Source organism: Alligator sinensis, unplaced genomic scaffold (genome assembly GCF_000455745.1).
Source record: "Alligator sinensis unplaced genomic scaffold, ASM45574v1 scaffold15_1, whole genome shotgun sequence".
In the NCBI taxonomy this organism is placed as follows: domain Eukaryota; kingdom Metazoa; phylum Chordata; order Crocodylia; family Alligatoridae; genus Alligator; species Alligator sinensis.
This window is the reverse complement of record NW_005842307.1, coordinates 800,459-814,558: the sequence shown is the minus strand read 5'-3', so window position 1 is coordinate 814,558 and position 14,100 is coordinate 800,459. Positions and strand designations below refer to the sequence as shown.

Genomic DNA, 14,100 nt, shown 5'->3' with positions numbered 1-14,100 from the left:
ACAATTATTGGGGTGCTCATAACCTTTCGTGGAGAGGACTCCCACCAGTCGTCTCGGGAAAAGTATGACAACACCTGTGATTAGGGCTCCAATGGGCTGGACACTGTGATGAACCCTTAACCATTGTTCAAATGTTGCCCATACCCCCTCTGACTCGGTCTCTTGTCTCAGCATTCCCTAACCAGGCAACCGAGTTTTAGTCAATCAAGTTTAAATAGGCCTCCCATAGTGGGACCAGGGAATGTACGGCCCGAGATGCCTATTAAACTTAGAGGTGTGTGTGTGTCTGGGGGGGGAAAAGTCCTTAGTAAATCCAGATTAGAACTGGTCCGATAAATGCTGAGCTGGGCGTGTGTGAACATGGGTTGATTAGCATTTGGAGCACAGATTCCCCATCATGCAGTGCTCCCCTGCTTCTCTGGTCCCAGAATTCACTGCAGTCTCTGCTTCAGGCTTTCTGATCTCCATCTCTCATGTAAATGAATTGTCATCTGGTTCCATCTCAGATGCAAATAAGACCTAGGGCAGTTGTTTCACTCTTGTCACCCTTATCTGGAGGGTCTTAGGTGCGTCTCTCACTGCATCTTAATCAGTTTTATTTATGTAGAGAAGGGGAGGGAGGGGGGTGTCACACAGACTGCATCCTGTGCCAGGGTTCCCAAGAACACACAGCTGAGATGTAACACTCCTTAAAAGTGTGTTTATGGAGTACCTGTGGTAAAACTTGCAGCAGTTTTGGAAAAAGTAAAACGCATCAGTTCTGGATGAACTAAAACTATGGGTACTCATAGTACAAAGTTAGTATTTTCAAATTTGTTCTTCACTTCCATGTGGCTCAGGAAGAGCAGGGTCTGGCAGTAAGGGTGGGGAATAAGTTGGTGGGGGGGAGGGAGAAGAGGGCAAATCGGATCCCCCCAGATTTATTTTCCTACCTGTAGCAGTGGGAAGGGGCCAAATTTAAGGCAAACCTCCAATAATTAGATTCTATACCTGGAAAGTTTTATATCAAATTTGCAAGTTTCCCATATATAGAATCTGATTATTAGAGGGGCATTGTGTATTCAAGTAAATATGGTATTTATATTAATCTTTATCAAGAGAAAAGATTTTTAATCAGCAAGCTCATCACAGTTGTTAGTTACTTGATACTAGTGGCATAAAAATTGCTTTTTGGTTTTATTTATAGCTGTCTTTGCTAATGTGGCACTCTTGGGTAATAATGTCATGACCTGACATCATGACCAACTTTTGAAAATAACCGTGACAGCTCTGGCTATTAACAACAAAGGCCGAGAGCTCGAGGTTGGTTAGTGTTTCCTCAGAAATGGACCAAGACCCAAAGTATAGATGGATTTGTTCTGTCCTAACTTACTGATCCTCAGGGAACTCTGCCCCAAATAAACACAATACTTATTTGCCTGATTAGTTTAGTGCTGTTGTTGTTGCTACTGTGCAGTCTTGGTGGTATATATCATTCCCTGCACAATTATTTTCCACTGGTGAAAAGATTCCAGTTAATGTATAAAATGGGATGTGTGTCTTAAATATTTGGGTGTTAAAACTAGAAGTAGACTAGGAAATTTGTACTGCAACACAATGTAAAGTCCTTGTCCTTCCTGGCAATAGGGCTGTGTGAAATTTTTCCAGCAGTTTTGTTTCAACACTGTTTCGACTTGTTTCAAGCTCAAAACAGCAAAATCAAAATGAAACAGAGAGCTTTGAAACAGCCTCGAAATGAAACAAGGCAAGTCGAAACGTTTTAAAAATTTTGAAATGTTTCAAAGCTCAAGTTGGGCTTGCCTGCAGGGGAACAGAAACTAAAGTAAGGAGAGGGAGTGGGGGGTGGGGGGAAGGAGTGCTCTCATTATTGACTGTGTAGCTGGTCAGTGGCTGTCATCCTTTTCTGAGGTCCCTTCCAATCCCAGTGCTCTGGGGGAGGGATGGAAAAACTGCATAAAAGGCAGCATTGTTTGAACTGTCCTGCTTTCTGCTTTGGTGTCAGTTGAGTGAGGGCACACCTTAACACACACACAGTGTCACCCACCCATGCCACGAGTTTTGTCTGTCAGCAGCTAGAGGTGCAGGGCCCCAGAACCCAGACTCCCCCTGCACCCCTTGAAAGCTGGCAGGCTTCGTGGCCACAGCAAGGGTTAGCATGTCTACAGTTTTCACCCTGGTGCACCTTAACAAACATACAATATCACCTATGTCACGAGTTTTGCTTATCAGCAGCTTAAAGTGTAGTTTCCCCCAAACCCTTGCACCTATCTCCTTGAAACTTAGCAGGCTTTGTTGCCTCAGCAGGGGCTAGCATACTGCAGTTTTGACCCCACTGTGGTTTAACACGTACACATGACATGAGTATTTTGCTTTCAAGATTTGAGGTGCAGTTTCCCTGAAACCCCTGCACCTATCTTCTTGAAACATGGCAGGCTTCATGCCCTCAGAAGGGGCAACCATTCCTGCAAGTTTCACCCAAATCAGGCCAGAAATGACAAAGTTATAGGCTGTTTCAAGCTTCCCCATTATAGCCTTTGGGTGAAACGTCAAAACAGCTTTGAAACACCGAAACTGTTTTGACAAAACGAAATGGAACAGCTATTTCGAATCAAAATGAAATTCAAAACGAAACACCGTTCTGTTGAAACATTGAAACGCAAGTCGAAACGGAACGGTGCCATTTCACGCAGCCCTACCTGGCAACCTCTTGTTTACTTAGGACCTTCTCTTTAGTGCTGTCAATTTACTATGGATTAAGTGTCTAGGGAAAGTGGTTATAGGAAGGGAAGTGAAGGGAAGATGGGCAAACCATGACCTGGTTTCTCTCTTCCTCATCCCCTTCCCAAAAGGTATAATTTTTGGACACTCTCTCTCCTTTCCTAGCTGATGGTGGAAATGTAGTCCTTTGGACCTATTTTGTCTCCTTGTTCCTAAGCCCCCTCGTTGAGCTGGCAGCACACAGGATCTGAGGCATTTTTAAAGTTTCTTTCTGGATGGTGGTTGCTCCTTCTGGGCAACCTGCCACACTTGAGAGAAGCAATGAGCATACTTGGTGTTTCCACAGCATTCAGTGCCAAGAGGAACTGGTGATAGCAGCTACTAAGGGATGATTCCTCCTTTGTTGTTTATGTAATACCCAGTGGCTGTAGAGACAGTCACTGTGGCCCTGCCTGGACCCAGTAAGTGGCTGACAGAGAACTTGGATTCAGTGAAATACTGTTTAATACTGTTAAATCAAGGCCAGAACTTGTTGTCATTCATTGCAATGTCCAAATTACAATTCTTGAAACAGTGAGCCTCAGCTTTGAGTGAGAACAGTCCTTGGGAGGAGTAGTGGGAACCCTTCATCAGAGACTTCATGTGCATCTGTACTCTACCTCTATTGAAACCTATACCTATAATCTATAAAAAGTCTCAAAATCATTGAGCCCACTTGCAAGAGTAATGTTTAAAAAAAATCAATAGGAATTTATGTATACATTGCCTCTCTAATGTACTGTGCTCTCCTTAAATTATTTGTGTAGTGAAAAGGCGTTTAGAAGGCAACAGTAATGAAATGTCAAGGACCAACAGCTTCACTGATGACATTGATCTAATAGCGGAAGAGTCACCACTGCCCAGAGTATCCGATGTTGCGCAGTAAGTGGAATAATATCTTTTAACTGGAAAATATAGTTAATCATGAATTGTGGGGAAAAATAATGGTAATATATTAAGTAGATAAAATATTGTATATGCTTTTGGCTAACTAGACTTGAAGCTGGTATCTGCTTTATTTATACTACTGTATCTGAACATTTCTATGTGATGTAACTGTTGATTTCTGGTAGCATCTGTTAGTGTATGAAGAAAGAAGAATTGCCTTCAAAGTCATGATCTGGAAACTTGGTGCAAGATTTCAATTCCACCCATTAGGTGCATAAATGGATTTAGGTCTCTAAGTGTGATTCTACCCTGCTCAAGACCCTGGAAAACTATTAATGCAAAAGGTGGACGGGTCTTCTCCCTCTCTATTTTCTTGCTGTTCAATCTCAAGGGTCAGATAACTGCATGTTACAAAAGTAGATGCCTTAATGGATTTTGAGGACTTGAATAGGGTGGAATAGAATCTGGCTGTTGATGCTTGTAGCTTGTTTTGTCACTTTTGGTTGGATAAACAGTTCCTGGGGCTAAGTTTCAAAGACAGATCTGGAATCTGTAGGTGTCTGACCTTCGTGTGATATCTAACATTCTCTGATCGTGCAGAATGTTTGATTTACTTCATAAATATAAATAAAACAGTTATGTGTAGATATAGCCTGAAAATAATTAACTTTATATTGAAAGAACAATTTAAATGCAATCTTTACATTAAAGGAGCAGTGAACTTGTGATTTGTTATGCCAAAGGTAGAAGAGACAACTAGAATAGTTCAGCTGGGAATTATGCAGACATGCTTAATATGAAGAAATTCTTCTCATGAATTAGATGTAGAAAAATCAACAAGATACTAACTGCCATTGAAGTGGATCTGGAAAATACATCTACAGAACAAAGCAGATGCTGCAGGAGAGTTACTTGTTCTCTCACATTGCTTGCTTTGATTTCACAAATGTATATAGCAGTATTCTTTGGAATCATTTTAGCGCTTCCCATAGCACCTTCTCAGTGTTTGTCACAGTTCACCCCAAGACTTTGAAACCTCACTAATATAATATGTAACTTAGTTGTGAACAGAGACTTAGCTGATAATTGTCAAATGGAAATTGTCAGTGTATTGGACTTAGCTGATAATTGTCAAATGGAATTGTCAGTGTATTGGATGGTCAGGCTTTAGACTAGTTAACAGGACAGTTTGTATCTTTGTATCCAAGTTTAAGAGAAATTAATAAGCTGTACTGATTTTGCCAGCTTCACTAATGGTCTCATCCTAGGAGGTGTACAACTAGTTCTTATGAATAAAACTCCTGGTTGGCAGCGTTGTGTGACCCCATAATATTGTAAACCAGATACTGTGTGTGTTTGTGTATTTGGCATTGTAGATTCCTATTATGGACAGAGCAGGAAGAGTTCTAAAAAGGTTTCTTCTAGGAAGATACAGTTTTTTCTTATATATTCTTCAAAGGGATGATAAGTATAGGAAGGTTTTTCATCCCAAAGATATAGGGATAGAAAACTTGTTTTCTAATATGTGTATTTGTTACTAAAATTAAGAAGTTGAAAGTTTTTTAAAACACTAGTGGAAAAATTGACCCCTCTTCCCATTTGGAAAGGAGAACGTGGAAATTGCTTTGTGAGGCTGTGCCTTTGGAGTACAACAAATGATTGGTTAGGAAAAGGTGACATTTACATTTCACCCTTCCTCCCCTTTGAAGTTATCATTCATTAAGCTTTCTCTAATGCTGTTTGCAAGGGGGAAAATATTTGAGTTTTATTCTTTCTGAGGAAGGAAAAACAGACTAGCAGGCTAAGTTTTATGTTTTCGGTGCAATAGGATTGCATTTCAACTGCTGTTGAGGTAGCAAACCTTTGACGAAAATTTGGGTGCAGAAGAATATGGACGTAATTTCCAATGCAATGCTATTTACAATGACTAGAAAAAGGCATGTAAATACTGCACATTTGTCAGCTTAATGAGATATACTCCTACTAAAAGTCTAAAGAGTGGTGAAATAGAGATAAACAAACATTTGCAGTACTGCTACTCCTTTAGAGTCTGTGGGTGCATACAGATGTTCAGGAGGTTAGATTAGGTAAAAAAAGGGCTGCCCAATCTAGCTTAGTTCACCCATGTATGAACCTTATGCTTAGATCCCTAGTTAGGTCTAAGTGCTGAACTGTACAGACCTTCCTCAAAGGTTAAATCGGTCAGCAAATGGCCAGCCCAATCAAAGATTAGCTCACCTGAGCGGACCACCAAGTTACAATGAGTACAGTTAACTGAATGTCTGCACATGTTCTGAGTGCAGGCCTGGGTCTGGGAAAGCCTAGCTGCTGGTCCCAACCCAGAGACTGTGCTTTTCCTATTCCCCATGCCCTAACACAAGGCTATGTTAAACCCATGACCCCTCCCCCCACCTACAGATGAGCAGCCCTCCCACAGACCAGCTGGCCTCCTTGAGCCTGCCACCCCCCACCCCTCAAACCCCCAAACTGCTCCCAGTGCCAGTTTTACCAGTGTTCACCAGTGCCAGGAGCCTGATTGAAGGAAGTTGGGTTGTGGGGAGGTTAGGTTGCAGGGCAGGCGGATTGTTTGCCTGGCCTGGGGGAGGGTTGGGGGGCTAAAAATAGCCCCCAGTAGGCAGAAGCCCCCCATTCCTATCTAATCACTGAGTTAGGTTAGGTGGCACTCAGGATCTGGTATGTAGGGTATAACTAAGACAGATTTACAAACAAGCCAAAGTTTTGATCGGAAATAGTCTTTTGGGCAAGATAAATTTGTTAAAAGAATTTCTATTTCAAGACATTAGATTTACTTCTTTCCAAAGCGCTCAGTGCGACAGTAGAATTTTCATGGGTGTGGCTTTTAAATACTGTTCTTTCACAAGGAAAAGTTCTTCCTCAGCAATCGGGTATGTCTCTTGAGTACGAATCAAGTCTCTATGTGAACATTTTGATTTTATGTTTCTAATTTAAGTGTGTAGACTCTGATCTTTAAAACTTTGTCTAGGCTTAACGTGGAAAAAAAGTCCTTCAGTAAATTTTTTTGAAGACATAAATAATAATCTCTCTTGTTCTATACACATTAAGGAGACCTAGAATAAATGTTATCTTTTAATATTGATAATATGTTATCAATATTAAAATGAAACAGCAGCATTTCTTAATTAATCAAAAAATTGTATTAGATGAGTCCACAGTGTTCCCTGTAAATATGATGGAAAAGCTTCTAGAAGAGTGTATTGATTGGGATTGAAGCTCTTTCCATCCCACAGATAAAGGATCCTAACTGTTGATAAAACCACAGTAGAAACTGATTTCAACAGAAGCAGCATTGAGTATACTGGTATTTTCTAGTCTCATCTGTTTCCCATTTAATTTTTTGCATCATCTCTACTCTCGACATTAAGTAGCATCATTAGTACTTCAAGCAGCATGCTTTTAATTTTGAAATAGGATCATAAAAAAGTAGGGCTGGAAGGGATCTTATGAGGTTATCTGGGCTAGTTCCTTGCTTAAGGCAGGATCATCCCTCACTAAAACATCTCAGCCAAGTTTCTGTCCAATCTGCTCTTGAAAATTCCTTGGGATGGAGAGCCACAACCTCTTCAGGTAGGCTGTCCCAATGGTTGACCACTCTCGTAGGAAATGGAAGGTCGTTTTAATCTCCAACCTATATTTCCTGTGCTGTAGCTTGAGGATATTGCTCCTTGTTCTGTCCCCTGCATCCACAGAGAAAAGTTGATGTCCATCCACAGGCACTGGTTTCACCTTTTATTCAAATCAGTTCTTAAATAGCTACATGGATTTGCATAACAGGAATGTACCATGAAGCCTAGGCTTAAATAATATTTCTTTCCTGAAGCTTATTTGGTGAAAATCTCTCTACTCCACTGAAGTGAGTTCAGGATATACTGCAGCAGATTGGCATTCAAATTGAAATTCAGTTCACCTGTGTGTGTGTGTGTGTGTGTGTGTGTGTGTGTGTGTGTAGGCATGCACATGTGTTTTAAAGTCATCATTTGTTCCCAGAGCTGCCCCACCCACTTTGCTCATGATCTGCTATCCCAACAAGGCCCACAGCCCCCCTCCACAGGGCCTACAGTCCCCTTCCTCCCTGCAACAGCAATGGCCAATGTGTACTCAGGGCCCACTACAGCTGGAGCCCCCAGTTGTGTGGTGTGCCCTGGCTGCCTCAGACCTGGTGCCACCTGTGCCACTTGTCATACAGTGCAGGGCTATGTGCATTTAGGCAGCCCTGGACCACTTGGGCTGTCACCCAGGGCCTGACACCACTCATGGGGACTGTGTGTCGCACCAGGCTGGGTCCTGCCTTCATATCCCCCCACACCATGTACACTTGGTGCTAGCAGCCAGCTAGACTGTGTCGGCAAGCCTTTGCGAGCCTTTGCACAGTTCCAGGAGGCATGGCTCCTGTACAGAGGTGAGCACTAGCTCCGTGGGCCAGGCTGGGTCACATTGGCCTGGCTGGGCACATTTTCCATGATGCTTAGGCAGCGATGCACCATGGCCTATTGTAGGCACAGTGCTGCGACCGTGCATTGCTGCCTGAGCCTCATGGGGAATGAGCCTGATGAGACCCAGCCCGGCCTGCACAGTTAGCATGTCTTTGCACAGGAACCGTGCATCCTGGTCCTGTGCAAAGGCTCACTAGGGGGCCATGCCAGGCCAGGCCAGGTTGGGTTCTGCCATGTGCTTTATCCCCACACAGACTGTGGGTCCAGCAGTGCTGCCGCCAGCATGGCCCAGCTGGCTGCTAGTGCCAGGTGTGTGCAGTGTGGGGGGATGTGCACTTTGTGGGTGGGTTTGTGGAGGGGCTTGAGTGGGGGCTGTCATACGGCTGCCCTTCAACCCACCCCCCGTGGCACTGACACAGCAAGAACAGCAGTGGCACGGCGCTGTGTGACGTGAGCTCTGTGCTGAATAAACCCAGCCCATTAGCACATGGTTTTCCCAGTCCTGTCCAAAGCCGTGTGCTAGCAGGCCAGGATGGGTTGGGTCAATACAGCATGTATAGAGCCTGTGTCAGGCAGTGCTGCATCACCGTTATGGCCATGCTGGCTGCTGTCACTGGCACCGCAGGGGGAGGGTGGCAGGCAGGTGTGTAGCACTTCCCGCTCAAGTCCCTCCACAAATCCACCCACAGACCACATATCCCCCCACCCCTCCGACCCCCACAACCCTAACTTACTTGGGACAGCGCCTAGGTCCTGATCATGCCACAGCCTTGTCCCACTCTTCTGCTTGCCCCAGCCTGCTAAGTGTGCATGACCTGTGTGCTGGGGCAGCAGAAGCACTGTAGAGATGCTCTGGACAGAAACCAGAGTGTCTTTCTGGAGGACCAGCTTCCAGGTTACATCAGGGCACAATCTGGGACCATGCCTTGTCCTACTTTTTTCCCTCCATGGTTTTTTTTTTGATACCTGGATTTCCAAGTAGCAAAGTTTGATCCCACTCGCCAAATATGCAATGCAGGGAACATTTTTTTGTTCACAGCATGTCTCTTGTGATGTCCCAAACTGGTTTGAGATGCTGCAAGAGGCACGTGTGTGCTCATCCGGATGGGCCCTAGGTAGTTAAGCCTGCTCTGAAAATGAAACCGAAACTTCCAAGACATTTGTACACTTTTGAAAATGTTCAGCTATTTAATAAACTGGTGAATTGTATTTAATCTTTGGATACTTTTAAACAAGGAAATTATGTAAACAAAATGTATTCAATAGGTCTCTCTGTTTTAAATGGGGAATTGTTTTAAAAATAAAAACATTATTTAAATAAAGACTGTAATGGTCAGAATGAGTTTGAGAGAGAATTTATGTTCTGGCTCGAGATGTGACCCTTGTTATATGTTCTTTATTATCTTTAATTGCTGAATATAGAACAGAGGTTTCATTAATCTGTTGCTTGCTCCTGTATTAAAAATCAGTGTGATAATAATTTCCTCAAATGATCCTTTCTTGCGCCTTTTATCAAAGACAATTTACTGTGCTCAAAACATTATAGCTAATAGTGCTAGTATAATACAGGAAAAGTGTATAATACATAATGGTGTATAATACAGGAAAAGCATCTCATTACAATAACTGATTCTATTATGGATATGTGTGAGACATAATCATATAATTTTTCATTGATCAGTATGTGGAAAACTGGTGGTGCAAGGTTGTTATATGGAAAGTTTTCTAAATTTGTACATGCATTTCTCTTGGGTGGTGTAACAGGGGGCCTTCTCGGGGCCGATCTACCAATGCTCCACCCACCTCTTCTGGGCCAACTGCCATCTTCTTGCCTGCTATGCCTTGTTGTTATCTAATTAATGATCTTAATTAGGCGGGAGGCTGCCCATTTCTTGCCCCGATGCCAGGGGGCACTATCTGCGTCTCCGTTCCTTCCCTCCCCTACAGCCCAAGCCTCGCAGATGGCATCCACTATTGTTAACATCACTGGCCCCACTCTGGGCCTCAGAATCCTCCAGTCTGGACCCCAACTGGATCCCTCCACTCAGGCAACCTACTCCACCTTCATTCTGGGCTACCAAGCTCCCTGAGCTGTTCCCCGTTATGGGTGTGGTCCCCCCAGGAACTTTGGCTCCGCTGGCCCTGGCCTCACCTCCAGGCCAGTCGGGACCCCAGGCCCTCAAATCTGGGCATCCCTTGCAGTGGGCCCCTGGCCCTTCAACCCTTCCGGTTCTGGCCCCAGCATTGACCGGTTGGGGGATTTCAAGACAGGTTTCTGAGTCTATAGCTCCGCTCTCTCTCTGAGGTCCACCTTCCGGATCCTACAAGGGGGTAACCCACCCAGTTGTGGGAGCTGGGGTTATTAAGGCACCCTGACCCACCTTTCACCGGGGTGGTAACTGGCCTGGTATTTCCTGGGGGCTCCCATACCACTGAGAGCCCCACCAGGCCACCCACTCCTGGCAGGGTGCAGTTTTAGGTTATGCCCAGGACCAGGAGCCTCCAAACCATCCCCTACAGCTCCTGCCCTTACCTCCAGAATGATACATGAAGCCTTGCAACCAGGCAGTGTTGCTGCCTGGGCTGCCAGACAGCAAAAATGCTCTGTTTATATAGGTGGCCAGAGATCTAAAATGGCTGCCGCAATCTTCTGGAGATCTAAAATGGTGCTTACCTTCTGGCTGCTTGGCTGAATCCTTAAAGTGTTAGGCACAACCAGTGCCCTGCCACAGGTGGAAATTACGGAAAGAAAATGTAGAAGGCTTGTAGAATATGTCTATCGAATATATTCAAATTCTGCATACAGTTTAAGGTAATATGTATTCAATCTATGTGCTCTACTCGGGCAATATCAGAAGAATCTTTAAAATGGGTATAGCATAAATGCACTTTGAAAATGTTAACTTTGTGATTATTAAATTGCATTAGATTATGCAAACAATGTGTTTAGTTAGACATTTGTAATATACTGTAAAGCTAAAGATAACATTTATAAATAAAGAATAGAAAAGTTATATTTCTAAGTTCTATATTAAAATATTGTCATGCCATTATTCCATTTAGTGTATCGCTATACGGAGTTTTCATCTGTGACCATTTCACTTTTTTTTTGGTAAATGAATTTCTGCTTCATATACCATGGTAGCAAATGCATAGTAATTTGTCCAGCTTGTCTGATTGCTGAACAGGACTCTGGTAGTGCATTATACAGATTGAAAATGTCCTTGTTCAACATGTGACATATATCAAATACATATGTATATGTAATATCTCCTGCCTAGTATTGGATAACCTTAATTTGCATTGTTTATCTTGTATTTTAACAGAAGCATAAGCAGGTAAGTGTTCATGTGTGCTATGCCTCCCTTTTGGTGTGAGCCACCTTTAAGCAGCATGACCCTTGTTTTGTGTATATAAGTCCATTCCCTACATTACTGTCTGCTGGGCTTTGTGAAGAGGATTTGTGCATCATTCGTGGGATTTCCTTCTGTTGAGAGCTTTACTTTCATTCTGAGTTGTGATTAATCTAAATGATATATTTAGTATAAATAGTTATTCCTGGTATATGCTTGCGCAAGGCCATTACATTAGATCTTTGCAGGCTCACACTGAAAGTAGGTATGCACTCATGATCATTTTAATTGGGGACACCCATATGCTGTTTGTTGTCAAGATGCCAGATGACAAAATTCTTGTTGACTTCAACAGGATTAAGGGATGCAACAGTTATGTTCACAGTAATTCTTTATTTGAAAGCCTTACTTTAATGAAAAAATAGCAATTTAAAAAACAAAAAGAAATTTGAACTACACACTTCAGGTCCATAGCTTTAACTGTTTTTGTTTGGTCGGTTTACTCAAACAAAACACAGCCTGATATCCAGGAATCATGTAGGGCTGTGTCCTTATATCTAAGCATAGCTGGGATAGTTATTGGGGTTTGAATGGGGGGGTAGGAGTATAATCACATACATCTAAGGGGCGAAGAAATCCTGCCTTCTACACTGTTGAGAGACAGGAGAAAGATATGTGCAGGAACTGCAATAGCCCTTGCATGCTCTGTGCTCTGTGTTTGAGAATGGTTTGTGCATCGCTATGGTTTCATGATCTGTAGTTGGTGCAAGTTGTGTCGGGTCCTAGCGTCCTGTTCATCTTCCCCTTAGTTTTGCTGTGATGAGGGTATTCAAGTGTGAAGATGTGTAGGGAGACAGGATTTGTCCATTGTGTTATGTCTTCAATGCAGGAAAGCCTTCACAGTAGCTCCAAGCACTGCCCACGTTTTTGTTTTAAAATGACTCTTGAATATCCCATACTTCCGGTACTAATAGAGAGGTATATTTCTGATGCTGGTGCAAGCAGAATACTTAGATAACTATATTTGCATTATCTCAGAAAGGACGAGGAGTCAATTAAAAAACCCCCGAAAACCTGGTGCAAGTTTGCAACATGAGATTAAGAGCTGTATTATTGAGATGCAGCTGCTAAATATGTTGGGGTCAGGTCCCCAGGTGCTGTAAAACATTATAGCTTTGTTGATTTACATGTAGGTATGCTGAGGTTCTGGCCTATGAAAGTTAAAATAGCTTTTTGTAAATAGGGGTGAGGTGAGGGTGTTTGGGGGGTTTTTTTGGAAGTTAAATATTAACAGATTTGGTTAAGTTGAATTCCTGTTGAAGTGTGTATTTTTTAAGAATACTATGTATTGAGACTAGCATAACACATGTGATGTGCCATGAGACTGTTTACCCGTCTCCTTTTTCAGATAGTGAGCTACACTGGGAAACCAGGGTAAACAAAGCGTGACTCCATTACTTTCTACATACAGTACCTTTTTGTCTGCTCTTGGAAACTGAGAAAGAATTATTGTTAAGGAGATACAGAATGCATTTATGAATTTCATAATGTGTTTATGTAACTTCTGTGAATTATACCATATTATGACTTTATTGTGTTGGTTACTATGTAGAAGATTATTTATATAAAATGACACAATAATATAGATTTTGTATTCAAAGAATGAAACTTTAGACCGCATGTTTCTTATTTCCAGTGTTCAAAACTTTTAATTTTCTCAGTTTAGAGTGTCATAAATTGTGTATTTGTTTCATATCTAGCTTATAGATATGTGACTACTTTCTTTTGTATCAATTGGTTCCTTGACCTAAGGGAAAATGTACAACACAAAAGACTAAGGCAACTTCCGCATCAAACTGTAATCCTACTGGTGTCTCAAAATAATGTAGTGCAGTTTATTTCTTCAACCTGTTACACCAACCCCCTTCAATGAAGGGATTGTCTACACTAGAGCCTCCCTTGCTATATCTATGCTAGCAGAGGCCCCAAGTGGAGGCAAAGTGTATGCTGACAGGAGTTTTTCTGCTGTTGTAGCTACACCTCCCCCAACAACATATACCAAGCCAACAAAAACAGTCCCTTGTCGACATAGCTATGTTTACACCAGGGTGTTTTGCTATCATAGCAGTGACGTCATGAAGGTGAGTGTGTTTTTCCATATACCTAGCCAATATGGCTATGCCAGCAAAACTTTGTAGTGTAGATCTGAGCCAAATGATCAACCATATGCATGTATCTAGTGTGGTAAATAGTAGGGCTGTGCGAAGCTTGAGGTGCTCATTCGATTTGGAGGAGATTTGGTCTGATTCAGTGGCCAAATCTGGGGGAGGGGCAGGGGGCGTGGGGGGTCTGGCAGCTGTGCAGCAGGTAACAGCCAGGCAGCAGCCCCCACTGCCAGACTGCTGCAGTGAGTAAAGTGTGCAGGGAACTCTCAGGCTGCTTCAGCAATCCAGCTGGCACAAGGAGTAGTGTCCTCAGGTACCAATTCTTTCATAATTTCATGGTTGGTAGGGTTGGAAGGGACCTGAGGAGATCATCTAGTTTGACCCCCTGCCGTGGCAGGAAAGAGTACTGGGGTCAAACGACCCCGGCCAGATGTTCGTCCAGCCTCCTTTTAAAGACCCCCAGGG

The 14,100-nt window shown here is 42.9% G+C and overlaps 1 protein-coding gene across 7 annotated transcripts in view; it reads left to right on the top strand.

Annotated features, from left to right (window-relative positions):
- Positions 1 to 14,100, top strand: part of LOC102384210 (potassium voltage-gated channel subfamily KQT member 1-like) — an 856,087-nt gene that overhangs the window by 211,797 nt on the left and 630,190 nt on the right. For 6 of the 7 annotated variants that reach the window (XR_003095170.1, XM_025209778.1, XM_025209777.1 and 3 more), the window contains one exon: positions 3,525 to 3,639. Coding sequence is in view for 6 of the 7 variants with exons in the window: in XM_025209778.1 (XP_025065563.1) it covers positions 3,525 to 3,639 (115 nt within the window). In the remaining variant the exon portion in view is untranslated. Of the gene's footprint in view, positions 1 to 3,524; positions 3,640 to 9,156; positions 9,399 to 14,100 lie in introns of those variants that run through there. The other variant, XM_025209780.1, reaches the window with a different exon arrangement.